This window comes from Oncorhynchus nerka, linkage group LG15, assembly GCF_034236695.1.
Source record: "Oncorhynchus nerka isolate Pitt River linkage group LG15, Oner_Uvic_2.0, whole genome shotgun sequence".
NCBI lineage: Eukaryota > Metazoa > Chordata > Actinopteri > Salmoniformes > Salmonidae > Oncorhynchus > Oncorhynchus nerka.
Window position 1 is genome coordinate 35,483,844 of NC_088410.1, and position 20,183 is coordinate 35,504,026.

Genomic DNA, 20,183 nt, shown 5'->3' on the forward strand with positions numbered 1-20,183 from the left:
ATTTCAGCTTTTATTTATTTCATCACATTCCCAGTGGGTCAGAAGTTTACATATTACAATTAGCATTTGGTAGCATTGCCTTTAAATTGTTTAACTTGGGTCAAATGTTAATAATTTTAGGTAGCCTTCCACAAGCTTCCCCCAATAAGTTGGGTGAATTTTAGCCCATTCCTCCTGACAGCGCTGGTGTAACTGAGTCAGGTTTGTAGGCCTCCTTGCGCGTACGCGCTTTTTCAGTTCTGCCCACAAATGGTCTATAGGACTGAGATCAGAGCTTTGTGATGGCCACTCCAATACCTTAACTTTGTTGTCCTTAAGCTATTTTGCCACAACTTTGGAAGTATGCTTGGGGTCATTGTCCATTTGGAAAACCTATTTGCGACCAAGCTTTAACTTCCTGACTGATGTCTGGAGATGGTGCTTCAATATATCCACATCATTTTCTTCCTCGTGATGCAATCTACTTTGTGAAGTGTACCACGCCCTCCTGCAGCAAAGCAACCTCACAACATGATGCTGCCACCCCCGTGCTTCACAGTTGGGATGATGTTCTTTGGCTTGCAAGCCTCCCCTTTTTCCTCCAAACAGAATGATGGTGATTATGGCCAAACAGTTCTATTTTTGTTTCATCAGACCAGAGGACATTTCTCCAAAAAGTACTTTCTTTGTCCCCAGGTGCAGTTGCAAACCGTAGTCTGGTGGTTTTGTAGCAGTGGCTTCTTCCTTGCTGAGCGGCCTTTCAGGTTATGTCGATATAGGACTTGTTTTACTGTGGCTATATATACTTTTGTACCAGTTTTCTCCAGCACCTTCACACGGTCCTTTGCTGCTGTTCTGGGATTGATTTGCACTTTTCGCACCAAAGTACGTTCATCTCTAGGAGACAGGACGTGTCTCATTCCTGAGCAGTATGACGGCTGCGTGGTCCCTTGGTGTTTATACTTGCGTACTATTGTTTGTACAGATGAACATGGTGCTTTCAGGCGTTTGGAAATTGCTCCCAAGGATGAACCAGACTTGTGGATGCCTACAATTTCTTTTCTGAGGTCTTGGCTGATTTCTTTAGATTTTCCCATGATGTCAAGCAAACAGGCACTGAGTTTGAAGGTAGGCCTTGAAATACATCCACAGGTACACCTCTAATTGACTCAAATGATGTCAATTACCCTATCAGAAGCTTCTAAAGCCATGACATAATTTTCTGGAATTTTCCAAGCTGTTTAAAGGCACAGTCAATTTAGTGTATGTAAACTTCTGACCCACTGGAATTGTGATACAGTGAAATAATCTGTCTGTAAACAATTGTTGGAAAAATGACTCGTCATGCACAGAGTCGATGTCCTAACAGACGTGCCAAAACTATAGTTTATTAACAAGAAATTTGTGAGGTGGATGAAAAACGAGTTTTAATGACTCCAACCTAAGTGTAAGTAAATTTCCAACTTCAACTGTATATATTGGAACGTAACTTGTTTGTTTAGAAGCCTGTTAATTCGTTTGAGTCCTTAGTGATGTCTTGCCTTAAACGTGCATTTATGGGCAAATAACATCTAATACATCCATAATCAACAGCAAACATGTTTATATTCATCACATACTTAACGTTAGTGTTTATATAGTTGTCACCCAGACACACAGTACAGTTCACCACCTCTTTATTCTCTGCAGTGAACCTGGAGTATCAGCCCAGCTCAGGCACCTTGGCAGAATGGATCCAGAGAAGCACAGTCACCAGAGGGAGTATAGAGAACCAAAGGCATGCAGTCAGAGGGAGTATGAAGAACCAGAGAGGTACAGTCGGCGGAGGGAGTACGGAGGACCGAGCTCGGGACAATGGGACGATAGCTTTGAGAAGAGAGGCAATGGCCAAGCTATGCCCCGAGAGCCCTACAGTGAATACTCCAGCATGAGGCGAACTAGAGAAGGTGGGAAGGAGTATGGTGCTTCCTCTGCTATGAGCTACATCATGTACCCATCATCCAGAGACTGGAGCAAAGGCTCATTGAGGGGTAGCAGTGGTCCCTTCTCCCCAGACACAGATAGGGACATTGATGGAGATCCTGTGGTGCTCAGTGTGGAGGACCTGGAACTCGCTCGTAAGAAGGAGGAGTTGAAGGTCATAGAGGAAAAGATAGCTCGCAAGAAAGCTGTTCTTGCTCTGCAAAAAGTTAAACGCAGAGCTAAGGACATGCCTGAAACACAGGCTGCATCCGCAACAGCGAAGGGCATGTCTAAACAGAGGAAGGTAAACGATACAACATTCCAAAGATACAGTAATGTCGCGGACCATTCGTCACGCATATGCCTACCTCTTAAACGGAGGGTGCTGGACATTCTGAGTAAGCTCAGAAGAACACCGGTACGGTACCTACTGCATAAGGTATGTACCTATTAGTTCTGTATTTATTAATCAGGGTTGGGTTCAATTCTGAATTGGTAATTGGTCATTAATTCCCATAAGTTTTGGATTTGAATTGGTCACACCCCACAGGAAGCAGAATTAAAGGGATAGTTCATGCAAAAATCTAGATTTGGGTTGAATTCCCCTTAATTTTTTCTCTATATCGTTATGTTCATGTTGACATCATGTATGGTGACCAATACTGTTGTAGCCCTACAAGCTCGCCGTCATGTATACAGTTAATAACGTGTAAGTACATTTATTTAACGTTCCGTCTTGTGGCATTCAGTCTTCGGGCGTTCAAGTTAAGTCACGCTGAAATTACTATTAATCAAAGATGGATTTCAATGTTTGCTCAAATGTTTGCTCGCACACACTCCATTTCTACTTCCTGTCTGTTGCAGCACGTCGCCCGTTTTGCGAGGCTGATTAGTTAAGCCAAACAGGTGGGAAACACAGAGGTGTGCGTGCAAAGCAATAACAGAAATTGGAATCCATGTTTGATTTGGAAGGAAGGGGGGTAGAATCCATCAATTGAATTATTGTCTGGGCACTGCTCGGCGAATCAACCGTCTACCAACCACGGAAAGTCCCTCCGACGTGGGAAAAGTGTCACTAAACAGGCACAGTCTAGGGTCGGGAAATAAGACGCAAGGTGGGTAAGGGCTATACTGCTAGACCCCTGGGCTGAACATGTTCTTCAAACACTTCCTTTTTTTAAACTCATCCTCCTAAAACGAGTTATAATTATAGTGGTCTGGAGATATTCAAAGCTAGTTATGTAGGTTGTCTCTAATTATGAATCATTCACTTTACGTCTTATTCAATGTAATGATAGAAAAACATACATTTCTCAGAATGCATTAGATTAAACACTCCAGAATGGAAGTGAACATTTCATGACAAAAATACAAACAAAATACTGTTTGACATCATTGAGTTATAATCAAACTAACATTTAAAATGGTATCTGTATTCTTTAGTAAGAGGTCTCAGGTGATTTTGACAAAGTATTTGTCAAAGGTTTTGAGACGCATATGTCTAAGTTTAATTTATTTTAAATTCTGCTTATAAACAATTTGAATTCAAATTTCAATTAATGGGTTGAATTTCATAAAATTCTGAGTCGACCTCAACACTGTTATGAATACATTTTCCTTGATGGATCCAAAAGAAGTTGATGATGGATTGTAAACAATGCCAAAAAAGCCTTTGTGCCAATAATCAAGGTACTAGCGTGTAGCGTAAAACATTTAAAAGCCTTTATTGTTTGTCTCATGCATAGCAAAAATAAGAAATCCACCAATGCGTTGTGACTACAACAGCCTTCATCAGGATGACCGTCAGATCTTTCCTGATGTTTGGATTCTGATGATTTTCTACTACATGGACTTAGCAGCAGACCCCCTTTTCTCCAAACACAGTTCTAAGATCATTTACCCAAAGCCATTAACAGTCTGGGGTAAATAAAAACTGACCTTGGATAACTATTCAGAGACAACTGCATTACACATTTTTTATTTATTTATTTTTTATTTCACCTTTATTTAACCAGGTAAGCAAGTTGAGAAGAAGTTCTCATTTACAATTGCGACCTGGCCAAGATAAAGCAAAGCAGTTCGACACATACAACGACACAGAGTTACACATGGAGTAAAACAAACATACAGTCAATAATACAGTAAAAAAAAAACAAGTCTATATACAATGTGAGCAAATTAGGTGAGAAGGGAGGTAAAGGCAAAAAAGGCCATGGTGGCAAAGTAAATACAATATAGCAAGTAAAACACTGGAATGGTAGTTTGCTACTAAAATATTGTCTCTATTTTCCTCTAGGATACCCCTGCCAAGCTGAAGAAACAAAACAAGATGCGAGCATTGGAGCTGATGATTAGCGCTCCCCTAGAAAATGAAGAGGCCCATCCTCTGAGACTGAGAGTGAAGGGTTTAATGAACCAACGACGCTCTCCCAACAATGAGGTATGATGCCATCACAAAACATAGAGATGGGCAAAAGTATCATAAGGAAGTTAAGAAAACCATGGCCCCCGATTAATGCAATTGATTTCTCCCATTGACACCCATTCCAAATACGCAGGATATGAAGTGCCTACTTACTTGTACGCTTCATAATATTTTTTCTGTTCTTATAAGTATAGTTTTTTTCTTAAATGTCATGGCTATATTAGTGTTATCCCTGTCAGCCACCTGATGCATCAATTGCTACCTAGCATGCGAACAGTCATTTAGATGGACTTGTAGCATAGCTAGCCAGCTAAAAGCCAATCATTGCAGAATGACTCATTCTGAGTAAAATGCATTTGACAAAATGCAACCAAATACATTTGTTGTGACAATCAGATGAACATAGCAAGCCCATGATAACACAAAGGTAGTGTGAAATGCACACATAAGCGATATGTAAGTAAATGAAGCAACATTTGAAGGCGCGGTGCTGAGCGATTTAGTGCTTTTTTGGATTTTAAACATTAAATGCATTGGGGGTTGAATGCTCTAACAGAGTAAAACAATGAATAAAAGTACCATAATGGTTGTGACTGCCAATTACTGCTTATCACTTATTAACCGTTTATTCACAATACTTTAATTTAATAAAATATTTCAGTTGTGTATATTACATTTGTTTTATTTGATGACTATTTCATTCCAAGTCATCTCATCTCTATCGAGCTGCTGCCTATGCTGTCTTACAAAATCGCTATTTTGTAGTTCTTCAAAGTAAATACTTTGAATAGGCATACTTTTATGACTGCTGAATACCAACTAGATCATGTATTTTCAGGTAGAGATAGCTCACAGAGCAACAGCTGCTCTCTATATCACCTCGCAATTGTGCATTCTTCTCTCTTCAGTAGCAGGCATAAAAGAAAGACCGGACAAGTAGATGTGCAATGGATTATGGTCATTGTAGTTAATTACCACATTTTATGCGCTAAACCATGTATAATATTGGCCTGTTGGAAACTACAATTCCCTACTACATCGCACAGTTCAGGCTGGATCTGATATCTTGAGAAATTGTGCGCATTGAGAAAAAAACTGAACGAAATGGTATTCAAATAATTGAACATAATCAACATTTTGGTTAATCGCCCAGCACTAGTTTGTTAATATTTCTTCATGTTTCCTGTTAGGTGGTCGCTAATGATAAACAACATAATCCAACCATTCAGAGGCCAGTTCACTCACTCAGGACACAGGAGAAAGACATAGCAGCCACAGGCTTCCAGCGCTTCCTCAATGTCCTCAATGAAGGTGTGGACCTCAACAAGCTCTCAAAGATCGTCAACGACGAAAATGAGCAACTCATTGTGGGCGAGGAGCTACCACAAGTTTGGCCGACTCTGCTCGAGGGTCATGTTGACTACAGCAGTAGGTCCAAGTCTTCTCCATTTGAGCGGATGCAGACCCTGCTGGAGATTGTTGGGCTGGACTTGGGGGTTGAGGAGTTGGGTCGGCTGACAGACAGGACCAATGATAGGCTATATGGAAAGATGGGAGACTTGAAAAGGGACAGAGCCAGAGAAGGGGAAAGTCCTGCGAGAGAGAGATGCAGGCAAAGATGCTCTAGTACCAGAGAAAAGGACAGAGTCAGAGAAAGAGACAGATCTGAGAGAAACCGAAAGGGAGACGGGCACAGACACTCTAGTTCCAGAGAGAGAGACAAGGACACACCGGTAGTCAGAGAAACAAACAGATCAGAAAGGAACAGAGATAAAGACGGGGACAGAGACCCAGAGAAGGACTGGGACGGAGGCCGAGAGAGAGACCGGGACAGATCTAGGAGAGACTGGGGCAGATACAGATCTGAGAGAGACGGGGACAGAGACCCAGAGAAAAGCAGAGACGGAGGCCGAGAGAAAGACCGGGACAGATACAGATCTGAGAGAGACAGAAAACGAGAGATAGCCAAGGATGTAGACAGGTGGCTGCAAAGGACCAGAAACGGAGACAAACGTTCTAGGACCAGAGACTGGGACAGAGAGAGATCTGAGAGGGATAGGTATGGGGATGAGTCCAGGGAAAGCTCCATTGAGCTCTACTCATACTCCATGGACCCTGTATTCCCTGTTTCTCATCCCCATGCATCTATGATGGCTACCTACTCCACCACCCAGTACTCTCAGTATATGGCATACCACAGCAGCCCCTACACCATGGCCTTCCCTCCAGGGTGGGGTTATCCCGCTGGTACCATGCCCGCTGGTATTATGCCCCTGGTATCATGCCCCTGGTACCATGCTTCCTGGAATCATGCCAGCTGGTGCCATGCTGCCTAGTAACAAGCCCCGCCTACCTAACCCCCTGGGTATCCACCCAACACCAACTTTCCCCATATTACTCTAATGGCACAACAGCCTTAAACCAGACATACACCAAGCCTGCTAGCAACCTCCAGCTCTCATCTACCCAGCCTGCTAGCAACCTCCAGCTCTCATCTACCCAGCCTGCTAGCAACCTCCAGCTCTCATCTACCCAGCCTGCTAGCAACCTCCAGCTCTCATCTACCCAACCTACTAGCAACCTCCAGCTCTCATCTACCCAACCTACTAGCAACCTACAGCTCACATCTACCCAGCCTGCTACTAGCAACCTCCAGCTCACATCTACCCAGCCTGCCGGCACTGCAGCAGTCTTGCCCCTCCTACGTAACCCCCATTTGTCACAAGAAACTAGCTCCCTGGTATAATGAAAATAACAAAGCCCTGAGGCGAGTTTCCCGACAAATGGAACGGAAATGGCGCTCCACCAATTTGGAAGTCTTCCGACTAGCTTGGGAAGACAGTAAAGCGCAATATCGAAAAGCCCTCAATGCCACTCGATTAGCCTACTTTTCCAAACAGATTGAGGAGAATAAAAACAATCCAAAATGTATTTTTGATACTGTTGACAAGCTAACTAAAAAGCAGCATTCTCCAAGTGAGGATGGCCTTCACTTCACCTAAGCAGTTACATCCTGCCTGGTTGGCCCTGTCTGGGGGTATCTTCGGACTGGGCCACATTGTCTAAGCACTGGGTTCTGTCTAAGCCCTTTGTGACATTTACTGATGAAAAAGGGCTTTATAAATAAATTCATTTGATTGGTTGGTCTTAACTCAGAGATACACATACACCCAGCCCTCTGGCAACTGCAAGGAAAAGAGACAGAAGCATCCAGAAGCCGTAGCGAAAGTGAAAAGAATAAACATGGAAGAGACAGAAATATGCAGAAGATGTAGTGAAAGTATCCTGTCAGATGGTGACAAAGAACTCCCCCTCTGAACCAGGGTGAATGAAGAAAGCAAAGGTATTTTCATGAAGAGTTATCACAATCATCAAAGGAAGCGTATGTGTAAGAGGAATTGGCTTTTGAAGAGGCGGAATGAGGCTCACCAGCACAAAATAAAGTGATTGCTTGCAGAAGCAGCAGGGAAAGTGGCTCCTCGGGTGGCTGTAAAGGATTTCCCCTTTGGAGAGGAGCCCAAGATCCAGAAGGAGTAACAATGATCGATGGGGAGAAACTACATGCTGACACTGTAGAAGAAGTGGTCCCTAAGAAGCTAGATTTGTAATGACACTAGCAAAGGATTTGTTATAGTTTATCCTCATCCTTCAAAGTTTCATGTTGAAGCTATTTTCAGTGTAATGTTTTGTATTGTATGTGGTATGGGTAGGGCCAGTGATCTTTCTTTACTATTATATCTGCTCAGCAAACGCATTTTCTCTCCCGTTATAAACCAAATCATAAGGGCGTAGAGTTTACTTGATCTGGTCATGTGGTTAGGAAAGACCCCTGGCCCTGGGCATAGTACATGTGTGTCAATGCAATGAAAAGACCATTGATGACATGCTTGCAAGTTCTCATGCCTGATAGCAAGAAAACTGCCCGTGTTTCATTCCCCCACTTCAGTCTATAGATCATCTTTTACTTTGTATATATTTAATTGAATAAAAGATTGTCTAATATTGTAAGTGTGGAGTATGTCAAAGTAATTTAACCAAGGCATTAAGCTTCACGTTTCTTTTCAGGCATAACTTTCATTGGTTTGGAATTAGAAAATGCCATGCTCTTCGCACTCCGTTCTATTGGTGGCAGTATAGATCCTTTGAAGCGGAAATCATAGAACAATAGACTATGTAGACAGGAAACGAGTTTGTTGGTTGACCAGTTGCCTTTATAACAAATTTAACCTAATCTATACCATTTATATGAAAGTCAAAGCACTCCGATTTTTAAGAGAGTCTGGTATGCTAGTTGTTTGACACCACAAGATCCAGAATGAGACGGTGAACACAAATACCTGCGCGAGGGTAGCATCGAGGTAAACAACCATTAGCTATAGTCAATGTTTGCAACCACTTATTGTGGAAAATGTGCAATGTGGCAATTTCATGAATTTGTCGATATTCTCACATGCTTGCATTTACAGACGTTAGCTAGCAAGGTATATGCCAGCCTGCTTTGAAAGTTACATTACAAACTAGCTAGGTAGTTAACATTTGCTAACGTTAGCTGGCTAACGCTTGCACATTTCAGCTGACATTCAGAACAATAACGTACAAGCAAGCGAAGTTATTATAGAAGACAAATGCAACTACATACAGTTGAAGTCGGAAGTTAACATTCGCCTTAGCCAAATACATTTAAACTGTGTTTTTCTCAATTCCTGACATTTAAGCCTCATAAAAAAAAATCCCCGTTTTAGGCCAGTTAGGATCACCACTATTTTAAGAATGTGAAATGTCAGAATAATAGTAGCGAGTATGATTTATTTCAGCTTTTATTTATTTCATCACATTCCCAGTGGGTCAGAAGTTTACATATTACAATTAGCATTTGGTAGCATTGCCTTTAAATTGTTTAACTTGGGTCAAATGTTAATAATTTTAGGTAGCCTTCCACAAGCTTCCCCCAATAAGTTGGGTGAATTTTAGCCCATTCCTCCTGACAGCGCTGGTGTAACTGAGTCAGGTTTGTAGGCCTCCTTGCGCGCGTACGCGCTTTTTCAGTTCTGCCCACAAATGGTCTATAGGACTGAGATCAGAGCTTTGTGATGGCCACTCCAATACCTTAACTTTGTTGTCCTTAAGCTATTTTGCCACAACTTTGGAAGTATGCTTGGGGTCATTGTCCATTTGGAAAACCTATTTGCGACCAAGCTTTAACTTCCTGACTGATGTCTGGAGATGGTGCTTCAATATATCCACATCATTTTCTTCCTCGTGATGCAATCTACTTTGTGAAGTGTACCACGCCCTCCTGCAGCAAAGCAACCTCACAACATGATGCTGCCACCCCCGTGCTTCACAGTTGGGATGATGTTCTTTGGCTTGCAAGCCTCTCCCTTTTTCCTCCAAACAGAATGATGGTGATTATGGCCAAACAGTTCTATTTTTGTTTCATCAGACCAGAGGACATTTCTCCAAAAAGTACTTTCTTTGTCCCCAGGTGCAGTTGCAAACCGTAGTCTGGTGGTTTTGTAGCAGTGGCTTCTTCCTTGCTGAGCGGCCTTTCAGGTTATGTCGATATAGGACTTGTTTTACTGTGGCTATATATACTTTTGTACCAGTTTTCTCCAGCACCTTCACACGGTCCTTTGCTGCTGTTCTGGGATTGATTTGCACTTTTCGCACCAAAGTACGTTCATCTCTAGGAGACAGGACGTGTCTCATTCCTGAGCAGTATGACGGCTGCGTGGTCCCTTGGTGTTTATACTTGCGTACTATTGTTTGTACAGATGAACATGGTGCTTTCAGGCGTTTGGAAATTGCTCCCAAGGATGAACCAGACTTGTGGATGCCTACAATTTCTTTTCTGAGGTCTTGGCTGATTTCTTTAGATTTTCCCATGATGTCAAGCAAACAGGCACTGAGTTTGAAGGTAGGCCTTGAAATACATCCACAGGTACACCTCTAATTGACTCAAATGATGTCAATTACCCTATCAGAAGCTTCTAAAGCCATGACATAATTTTCTGGAATTTTCCAAGCTGTTTAAAGGCACAGTCAATTTAGTGTATGTAAACTTCTGACCCACTGGAATTGTGATACAGTGAAATAATCTGTCTGTAAACAATTGTTGGAAAAATGACTCGTCATGCACAGAGTCGATGTCCTAACAGACGTGCCAAAACTATAGTTTATTAACAAGAAATTTGTGAGGTGGATGAAAAACGAGTTTTAATGACTCCAACCTAAGTGTAAGTAAATTTCCAACTTCAACTGTATATATTGGAACGTAACTTGTTTGTTTAGAAGCCTGTTAATTCGTTTGAGTCCTTAGTGATGTCTTGCCTTAAACGTGCATTTATGGGCAAATAACATCTAATACATCCATAATCAACAGCAAACATGTTTATATTCATCACATACTTAACGTTAGTGTTTATATAGTTGACACACAGTACAGTTCACCACCTCTTTATTCTCTGCAGTGAACCTGGAGTATCAGCCCAGCTCAGGCACCTTGGCAGAATGGATCCAGAGAAGCACAGTCACCAGAGGGAGTATAGAGAACCAAAGGCATGCAGTCAGAGGGAGTATGAAGAACCAGAGAGGTACAGTCGGCGGAGGGAGTACGGAGGACCGAGCTCGGGACAATGGGACGATAGCTTTGAGAAGAGAGGCAATGGCCAAGCTATGCCCCGAGAGCCCTACAGTGAATACTCCAGCATGAGGCGAACTAGAGAAGGTGGGAAGGAGTATGGTGCTTCCTCTGCTATGAGCTACATCATGTACCCATCATCCAGAGACTGGAGCAAAGGCTCATTGAGGGTAGCAGTGGTCCCTTCTCCCCAGACACAGATAGGGACATTGATGGAGATCCTGTGGTGCTCAGTGTGGAGGACCTGGAACTCGCTCGTAAGAAGGAGGAGTTGAAGGTCATAGAGGAAAAGATAGCTCGCAAGAAAGCTGTTCTTGCTCTGCAAAAAGTTAAACGCAGAGCTAAGGACATGCCTGAAACACAGGCTGCATCCGCAACAGCGAAGGGCATGTCTAAACAGAGGAAGGTAAACGATACAACATTCCAAAGATACAGTAATGTCGCGGACCATTCGTCACGCATATGCCTACCTCTTAAACGGAGGGTGCTGGACATTCTGAGTAAGCTCAGAAGAACACCGGTACGGTACCTACTGCATAAGGTATGTACCTATTAGTTCTGTATTTATTAATCAGGGTTGGGTTCAATTCTGAATTGGTAATTGGTCATTAATTCCCATAAGTTTTGGATTTGAATTGGTCACACCCCACAGGAAGCAGAATTAAAGGGATAGTTCATGCAAAAATCTAGATTTGGGTTGAATTCCCCTTAATTTTTTCTCTATATCGTTATGTTCATGTTGACATCATGTATGGTGACCAATACTGTTGTAGCCCTACAAGCTCGCCGTCATGTATACAGTTAATAACGTGTAAGTACATTTATTTAACGTTCCGTCTTGTGGCATTCAGTCTTCGGGCGTTCAAGTTAAGTCACGCTGAAATTACTATTAATCAAAGATGGATTTCAATGTTTGCTCAAATGTTTGCTCGCACACACTCCATTTCTACTTCCTGTCTGTTGCAGCACGTCGCCCGTTTTGCGAGGCTGATTAGTTAAGCCAAACAGGTGGGAAACACAGAGGTGTGCGTGCAAAGCAATAACAGAAATTGGAATCCATGTTTGATTTGGAAGGAAGGGGGGTAGAATCCATCAATTGAATTATTGTCTGGGCACTGCTCGGCGAATCAACCGTCTACCAACCACGGAAAGTCCCTCCGACGTGGGAAAAGTGTCACTAAACAGGCACAGTCTAGGGTCGGGAAATAAGACGCAAGGTGGGTAAGGGCTATACTGCTAGACCCCTGGGCTGAACATGTTCTTCAAACACTTCCTTTTTTTAAACTCATCCTCCTAAAACGAGTTATAATTATAGTGGTCTGGAGATATTCAAAGCTAGTTATGTAGGTTGTCTCTAATTATGAATCATTCACTTTACGTCTTATTCAATGTAATGATAGAAAAACATACATTTCTCAGAATGCATTAGATTAAACACTCCAGAATGGAAGTGAACATTTCATGACAAAAATACAAACAAAATACTGTTTGACATCATTGAGTTATAATCAAACTAACATTTAAAATGGTATCTGTATTCTTTAGTAAGAGGTCTCAGGTGATTTTGACAAAGTATTTGTCAAAGGTTTTGAGATGCATATGTCTAAGTTTAATTTATTTTAAATTCTGCTTATAAACAATTTGAATTCAAATTTCAATTAATGGGTTGAATTTCATAAAATTCTGAGTCGACCTCAACACTGTTATGAATACATTTTCCTTGATGGATCCAAAAGAAGTTGATGATGGATTGTAAACAATGCCAAAAAAGCCTTTGTGCCAATAATCAAGGTACTAGCGTGTAGCGTAAAACATTTAAAAGCCTTTATTGTTTGTCTCATGCATAGCAAAAATAAGAAATCCACCAATGCGTTGTGACTACAACAGCCTTCATCAGGATGACCATCAGATCTTTCCTGATGTTTGGATTCTGATGATTTTCTACTACATGGACTTAGCAGCAGACCCCCTTTTCTCCAAACACAGTTCTAAGATCATTTACCCAAAGCCATTAAGAGTCTGGGGTAAATAAAAACTGACCTTGGATAACTATTCAGAGACAACTGCATTACACATACTAAAATATTGTCTCTATTTTCCTCTAGGATACCCCTGCCAAGCTGAAGAAACAAAACAAGATGCGAGCATTGGAGCTGATGATTAGCGCTCCCCTAGAAAATGAAGAGGCCCATCCTCTGAGACTGAGAGTGAAGGGTTTAATGAACCAACGACGCTCTCCCAACAATGAGGTATGATGCCATCACAAAACATAGAGATGGGCAAAAGTATCATAAGGAAGTTAAGAAAACCATGGCCCCCGATTAATGCAATTGATTTCTCCCATTGACACCCATTCCAAATACGCAGGATATGAAGTGCCTACTTACTTGTACGCTTCATAATATTTTTTCTGTTCTTATAAGTATAGTTTTTTTCTTAAATGTCATGGCTATATTAGTGTTATCCCTGTCAGCCACCTGATGCATCAATTGCTACCTAGCATGCGAACAGTCATTTAGATGGACTTGTAGCATAGCTAGCCAGCTAAAAGCCAATCATTGCAGAATGACTCATTCTGAGTAAAATGCATTTGACAAAATGCAACCAAATACATTTGTTGTGACAATCAGATGAACATAGCTAGCCCATGATAACACAAAGGTAGTGTGAAATGCACACATAAGCGATATGTAAGTAAATGAAGCAACATTTGAAGGCGCGGTGCTGAGCGATTTAGTGCTTTTTGGATTTTAAACATTAAATGCATTGGGGTTGAATGCTCTAACAGAGTAAAACAATGAATAAAAGTACCATAATGGTTGTGACTGCCAATTACTGCTTATCACTTATTAACCGTTTATTCACAATACTTTAATTTAATAAAATATTTCAGTTGTGTATATTACATTTGTTTTATTTGATGACTATTTCATTCCAAGTCATCTCATCTCTATCGAGCTGCTGCCTATGCTGTCTTACAAAATCGCTTATTTTGTAGTTCTTCAAAGTAAATACTTTGAATAGGCATACTTTTATGACTGCTGAATACCAACTAGATCATGTATTTTCAGGTAGAGATAGCTCACAGAGCAACAGCTGCTCTCTATATCACCTCGCAATTGTGCATTCTTCTCTCTTCAGTAGCAGGCATAAAAGAAAGACCGGACAAGTAGATGTGCAATGGATTATGGTCATTGTAGTTAATTACCACATTTTATGCGCTAAACCATGTATAATATTGGCCTGTTGGAAACTACAATTCCCTACTACATCGCACAGTTCAGGCTGGATCTGATATCTTGAGAAATTGTGCGCATTGAGAAAAAAACTGAACGAAATGGTATTCAAATAATTGAACATAATCAACATTTTGGTTAATCGCCCAGCACTAGTTTGTTAATATTTCTTCATGTTTCCTGTTAGGTGGTCGCTAATGATAAACAACATAATCCAACCATTCAGAGGCCAGTTCACTCACTCAGGACACAGGAGAAAGACATAGCAGCCACAGGCTTCCAGCGCTTCCTCAATGTCCTCAATGAAGGTGTGGACCTCAACAAGCTCTCAAAGATCGTCAACGACGAAAATGAGCAACTCATTGTGGGCGAGGAGCTACCACAAGTTTGGCCGACTCTGCTCGAGGGTCATGTTGACTACAGCAGTAGGTCCAAGTCTTCTCCATTTGAGGAGAAGAAGGTGAGGCTTGAGGATGAGCAGCGGTACGAGCGGATGCAGACCCTGCTGGAGATTGTTGGGCTGGACTTGGGGGTTGAGGAGTTGGGTCGGCTGACAGACAGGACCAATGATAGGCTATATGGAAAGATGGGAGACTTGAAAAGGGACAGAGCCAGAGAAGGGGAAAGTCCTGCGAGAGAGAGATGCAGGCAAAGATGCTCTAGTACCAGAGAAAAGGACAGAGTCAGAGAAAGAGACAGATCTGAGAGAAACCGAAAGGGAGACGGGCACAGACACTCTAGTTCCAGAGAGAGAGACAAGGACACACCGGTAGTCAGAGAAACAAACAGATCAGAAAGGAACAGAGATAAAGACTGGGACAGAGACCCAGAGAAGGACTGGGACGGAGGCCGAGAGAGAGACCGGGACAGATCTAGGAGAGACTGGGGCAGATACAGATCTGAGAGAGACGGGGACAGAGACCCAGAGAAAAGCAGAGACGGAGGCCGAGAGAAAGACCGGGACAGATACAGATCTGAGAGAGACAGAAAACGAGAGATAGCCAAGGATGTAGACAGGTGGCTGCAAAGGACCAGAAACGGAGACAAACGTTCTAGGACCAGAGACTGGGACAGAGAGAGATCTGAGAGGGATAGGTATGGGGATGAGTCCAGGGAAAGCTCCATTGAGCTCTACTCATACTCCATGGACCCTGTATTCCCTGTTTCTCATCCCCATGCATCTATGATGGCTACCTACTCCACCACCCAGTACTCTCAGTATATGGCATACCACAGCAGCCCCTACACCATGGCCTTCCCTCCAGGGTGGGGTTATCCCGCTGGTACCATGCCCGCTGGTATTATGCCCCTGGTATCATGCCCCCTGGTACCATGCTTCCTGGAATCATGCCAGCTGGTGCCATGCTGCCTAGTAACAAGCCCCGCCAACCTAACCCCCCTGGGTATCCACCCTACACCAACTTCCCCCCATATTACTCTAATGGTACCACAGCCTTAAACCAGACATACACATACACCCAGCCTGCCAGCACTCGAGCAGTCTTAAGTCAGAGATGCACATACATCCAACCCACTAGAAACCGCAGGAAAAAGACACAGAAGCATGCCCGAGGGAAAGTGTCCTGTCAGATGGTGACAAAGAAGTCCCCCACGGTTTTGACCACTCAGATAGCGACAAAGAAGTCCCCCCCCGAACAAGGGTCCAAGATTAAAGCAAAGGGGAGAAACAATATATTCTTCACAGGTATATTCATGAAGAGTTATCACAGTCATCTAAGGAAGTTCCAGTATTATTTGAAACGGCTTGCGAAGAGGAGGAATAAGGTTCACCAGCGCAAAAGAAAGCGATTGCTTGCAGAAGCAGCAGGGAAAGTGGCCCCTCAATTCCCCTTTGAACCGGAGCCCAAGAAAGACGGGGAGAAACTACATGCTGACACTTCTGAAGAAGTGGTTCCTCAGGAAGCTGCAAATAATTTGGAGACACCATCTGAAACAGGGCCTAAGAAAGAACCAGAAGGCGAGAAACTACATGCTGACACTGCTGAAGAAGTGGTCCCTCAGGAAGCTGCAAAGAATGTGGAGACACCATCTGAAACAGGGCCTAAGAAAGAACCAGAAGGTGAGAAACTACATGCTGATGCTGCAGAGAAAGTGGCTCCTCAGGTGACTGCAATGGACACTGCGGCCCCCTCTGAAATGGGCCCCAAGAAAAAAAAGTTGTATCCAGGTATCTTCATGAAGATTCTAATGAGACGTCTAAAGAGGCATCAGTGCAAGATAAAAGGGAAGAAGAAGCATTTTGCAAAAAGGAGGGAAAAGGCTTTCCAGTACAAAGGGAAGAGACCATTGGTAGACACTAAGGAAAAAGTGCCTCTTCTAGAGGCTGCAAAGGACTCTGGGAACCCCTCTGAACCACCCCTCTGGCCCAAGAAAAAGAAAAAAAAGAAAACACTAGAGGAAAAAGGAGGTATATACTACCCAGGGATATTCATAAGGGTACACAGAACCTATTTGACAAGGGGGAAACTGGCAAAGGCAAAAGCAGCTGCTGAAGGCACTGAGGCCATTTCTGAACCAGCACCCACGATTGAAGGGGGGGGAGGAATGACAGAAGGGGAGGAACTGCTTGCAGACACATTAGAGAAAGGGGTTCCTCAAGTGGCTACAAATGACTCTGGGCTTCCCCCTGAACCAGGGCCCAACAAAGAACCAGAAAGAGAGGAAGAAACTATGTTAGAAGAGGAGAAACTGCTTGCAGATCATGTGGCGAAAGTGTCTGTAAAGGGCCCTCAGGTCCTCTTGGAACCAAAGGCTGAGAAAGACCGAGAAGGAGAGGACGATGCAATTATAGATGGTGAGAAACTGCTAGCAGACCCTTTGGAGAAAGTGGCTATAACGGGCCCTGGCTTGCTCTCTGAACCAGAGGCTGAGAAGGAGACAAGGGGAGACAAGGGGAGAAACAACCAGTGGCATGAGAATTAATGAAGGTTGGTGCTTTAAAAAAAAAAATGTTTTAAACTTTTGTATTGCATTGTAATTGTTGGAATTAATGTCTTTGGTATGGAAGTGAAGTTCTCCCTTGGGTAATCTGAATGAATCTTAGTGAAAACCTGGGTATGTTGGCCTTTTGTCTATCTATAACTTAGTGTTCACCATTCATCCACATTTTTGTCCTTGTTACGGCAAAAAGCCTTTTAATGACATTGAATTTCTTAAATGTTCCTCAGCTTGAAGAGTTCAACCTGAAGATGGGCACGCCTAACACAGCCTCAAAGGATGGCTAACTGTTGTAAGTAAAAGCACCAGAAATACATCTGTTTCAAGAGAACGGTTGTATTCTATAGCGGGTCATTAGTCTCAACTATTTCTCTATTCTGCAGATCTTCACTTGGCATCATGAGCTCATCTCCCACTAGAATAGAACCTGCTGCTGACCCATCCAGACCCTATGGACATCAGTTGGCTTACATTCTTACCTATCAACCATTTAATAGATTTGTAATCACTAAAAAATGATTTGTTAAAGTTTAGCCTCATCCTTAAATGCTTCGTATTGAATTTATTTTCAGTGTAATTTATTGATATTTTGTGTGGGGTATGGGTAGGGTCTAGCACATTCATATATGCTAAGTACCTTTAGCGCCTATTGATGATAGTATCTTCTGGCCGGGGGAGTTTAATTAAGAGCCCCGACCCTTGCACTAAACGTTAACACGCATCGCTTGCGGCCTGATTTTGGAACTTAAGGAACTATCTTTCATATCAGCGTTGGACAAAAATGCACATTTATTGGGTTAGGGTTCCCACACAGCCATATTTCCATGTTACAGTGCTTGTTTACAGAAAACGGATGGAAGACTGAGTCGACTACCTTTGCTAATTACCGATCTGCATCTCCAAAACCCTGTGTGTAAACGGAAGATGGACGCCACAAACTCGTTGTCACTGAAAGATACTGTCGGCTGCAACTGTTAAAACCGGTTTTATAAACTGGGTGGTTTGAGGCCTGAATTCTGATTGGCTGAAAGCCATGGTATATCAGACCATATACCATGGGTATGACTAAACATTTAGTTTTACTGCTCTAATTACATTGGTAACCAGTTTATAATAGCAATAAGGCTCCTCTGGGGTTTGTGATGTAGGGCCAATATACCACGGCTAAGGGCTGTGTCCAGGCACTCCGTGTTGCGTCGTGCTTAAGAACAGTCCTTAGCCCTGGTATATTGGCCATATACCACAACTCCTCGGGCCTTATTGCTTAAATAACAGAGTAAGTGTACATTTTGCATATGAAAGTAGATGGCTTGATGTTTCTAGAACCGTACTGCAATTAGATGGAGTATTTGGCTGCCAGAGACAATTTACCTGTTCTAAACCAAATAAGGGTGTGGAGTTTATTTGGTCTGGTCATGTGGTCAAGAGAAATTCCTGGCCCTAGATATAGTACATGTGTATCAATCCGATGAAAATGCTATTGACGGCATTATGTTTGTAAGTTGTAAATGTAAATGTAAATGTCATGCCTGATAGCTAAAAGTAAGAACTGCCCATGTTTCATTCCCCAGTGCAGTCAGCCCTCCTATTTCTATAGATCTTTCACTTTGTAAATATGTAATTGAATAAAATATTCGGTCTATTGTAAGTGTGTAGTGTATCATATTTCAAATTAACTTCAACCCATTGAGCTTCACATTCCTTTTCAGGGACAACTTCCATTGGTTTTGTATTAGACAATTCCATGCACTTTCGCATTCTGCCCTATTGGTGGCAGTATTGGATTTTTGATCCTATGAAGCTATAATAATTTAACTAGAAGCCGGGGCCTGGAAACGAGTTTATTGTTTGATCAGTTGCCGTTCTAACAAATGTAACTATATACAATAGTATTTCCAAGTCAAAGCACTCAGAATTTTCTGACTCTGGTTGTGTGCATGCAAGTTGTTTGAACCCTCAAGATCCAGAATGAGACGGCGAACACAAAGGCCTGCGCGAGGGTAGCAGAAGGGGCAGACTGGAGGTAAACAACAATTACAAGCAATGCTTGCGCCTTAAGTGGCCACGTGACTATTTCGATTTGGCTATTTTAGATATTTGTTTATATTCCCCTACCTGTCATGCTTACATTTACACTATTTAGCTAGCAAGCTATATGTGGGCCTGCACTGAAAATTACATCACTAACTAGTGCATTTCAGCTGACATTCAAAACAATATCTTACAAGTGGGTTAGCATTATATAAGTCAAATGCAACTACCTATATATTGGAACTTGTTTGTTAGAAGCCTGTTAATTAGTTTGAGTCATTATGTCTTGCCTTGAACATGCATATCTGGGCAAAGAACATCAAATACACTGCTCAAAAAAATAAAGGGAACACTTAAACAACACAATGTAACTCCAAGTCAATCACACTTCTGTGAAATCAAACTGTCCACTTAGGAAGCAACACTGATTGACAATAAATTTCACATGCTGTTGTGCAAATGGAATAGACAACAGGTGGAAATTATAGGCAATTAGCAAGACACCCCCAATAAAGGAGTGGTTCTGCATGTGATAACCACAGACCACTTCTCAGTTCCTATGCTTTCTGGCTGATGTTTTGGTCACTTTTGAATGCTGGCGGTGCTTTCACTCTAGTGGTAGCATGAGACTGAGTCTACAACCCACACAAATGGCTCAGGTAGTGCAGCTCATCCAGGATGGCACATCAATGCGAGCAGTGGCAAGAAGGTTTGCTGTGTCTGTCAGCGTAGTGTCCAGAGCATGGAGGCGCTACCAGGAGACAGGCCAGTACATCAGGAGACGTGGAGGAGGGCAACAACCCAGCAGCAGGACCGCTACCTCCGCCTTTGTGCAAGGAGGAGCAGGAGGAGCACTGCCAGAGCCCTGCAAAATTACCTCCAGCAGGCCACAAATGTGCATGTGTCTGCTCAAACGGTCAGAAACAGACTCCATGAGGGCCCGACGTCCACA

At 42.6% G+C, this 20,183-nt stretch overlaps 2 protein-coding genes across 4 annotated transcripts; both read left to right on the plus strand.

Annotated features, from left to right (window-relative positions):
• Window positions 1-601: 601 nt before the first annotated feature.
• On the plus strand, window positions 602-6,702 carry LOC135559820 (nipped-B-like protein B). Its single transcript, XM_065000698.1, has 4 exons — window positions 602-1,426; window positions 1,669-2,380; window positions 4,238-4,381; window positions 5,557-6,702. The coding sequence occupies exons 2-4, from the start codon at window positions 1,709-1,711 to the stop codon at window positions 6,700-6,702; spliced, it is 1,962 nt and encodes a 653-aa protein (XP_064856770.1). The 5' UTR covers window positions 602-1,426; window positions 1,669-1,708.
• Window positions 6,703-8,411: 1,709 nt separating this feature from the next.
• Window positions 8,412-18,848, plus strand: LOC135559534 (TRAF3-interacting protein 1-like). 3 transcript variants are annotated; one of them, XM_029682107.2, is made up of 6 exons: window positions 8,412-8,724; window positions 10,837-11,547; window positions 13,112-13,255; window positions 14,430-17,190; window positions 17,431-17,492; window positions 17,584-18,848. In XM_029682107.2, the coding sequence occupies exons 2-4, from the start codon at window positions 11,356-11,358 to the stop codon at window positions 15,699-15,701; spliced, it is 1,608 nt and encodes a 535-aa protein (XP_029537967.2). In that variant the 5' UTR covers window positions 8,412-8,724; window positions 10,837-11,355; the 3' UTR covers window positions 15,702-17,190; window positions 17,431-17,492; window positions 17,584-18,848. The 3 variants fall into 3 exon arrangements, with proteins under 3 accessions (XP_029537967.2, XP_064857620.1, XP_064857619.1); XM_065001548.1 differs by having other exon boundaries at window positions 10,837-11,093; XM_065001547.1 differs by lacking the exon at window positions 8,412-8,724 and adding an exon at window positions 8,752-10,602.
• Window positions 18,849-20,183: the final 1,335 nt, after the last annotated feature.

What these genes read in the sequence shown, in the direction of transcription:
- LOC135559534 (XM_029682107.2), top strand. Translation starts at nt 11,356, where the DNA reads ATGCCTGAAACACAGGCTGCATCCGCAACAGCGAAGGGCATGTCTAAA. An exon ending in TACGGTACCTACTGCATAAG is followed by an intron (nt 11,548 to 13,111) that starts GTATGTACCTAT and finishes ATTTTCCTCTAG; the next exon opens with GATACCCCTGCCAAGCTGAA. An exon ending in GACGCTCTCCCAACAATGAG is followed by an intron (nt 13,256 to 14,429) that starts GTATGATGCCAT and finishes GTTTCCTGTTAG; the next exon opens with GTGGTCGCTAATGATAAACA.
- LOC135559820 (XM_065000698.1), top strand. Translation starts at nt 1,709, where the DNA reads ATGGATCCAGAGAAGCACAGTCACCAGAGGGAGTATAGAGAACCAAAG. An exon ending in TACGGTACCTACTGCATAAG is followed by an intron (nt 2,381 to 4,237) that starts GTATGTACCTAT and finishes ATTTTCCTCTAG; the next exon opens with GATACCCCTGCCAAGCTGAA. An exon ending in GACGCTCTCCCAACAATGAG is followed by an intron (nt 4,382 to 5,556) that starts GTATGATGCCAT and finishes GTTTCCTGTTAG; the next exon opens with GTGGTCGCTAATGATAAACA.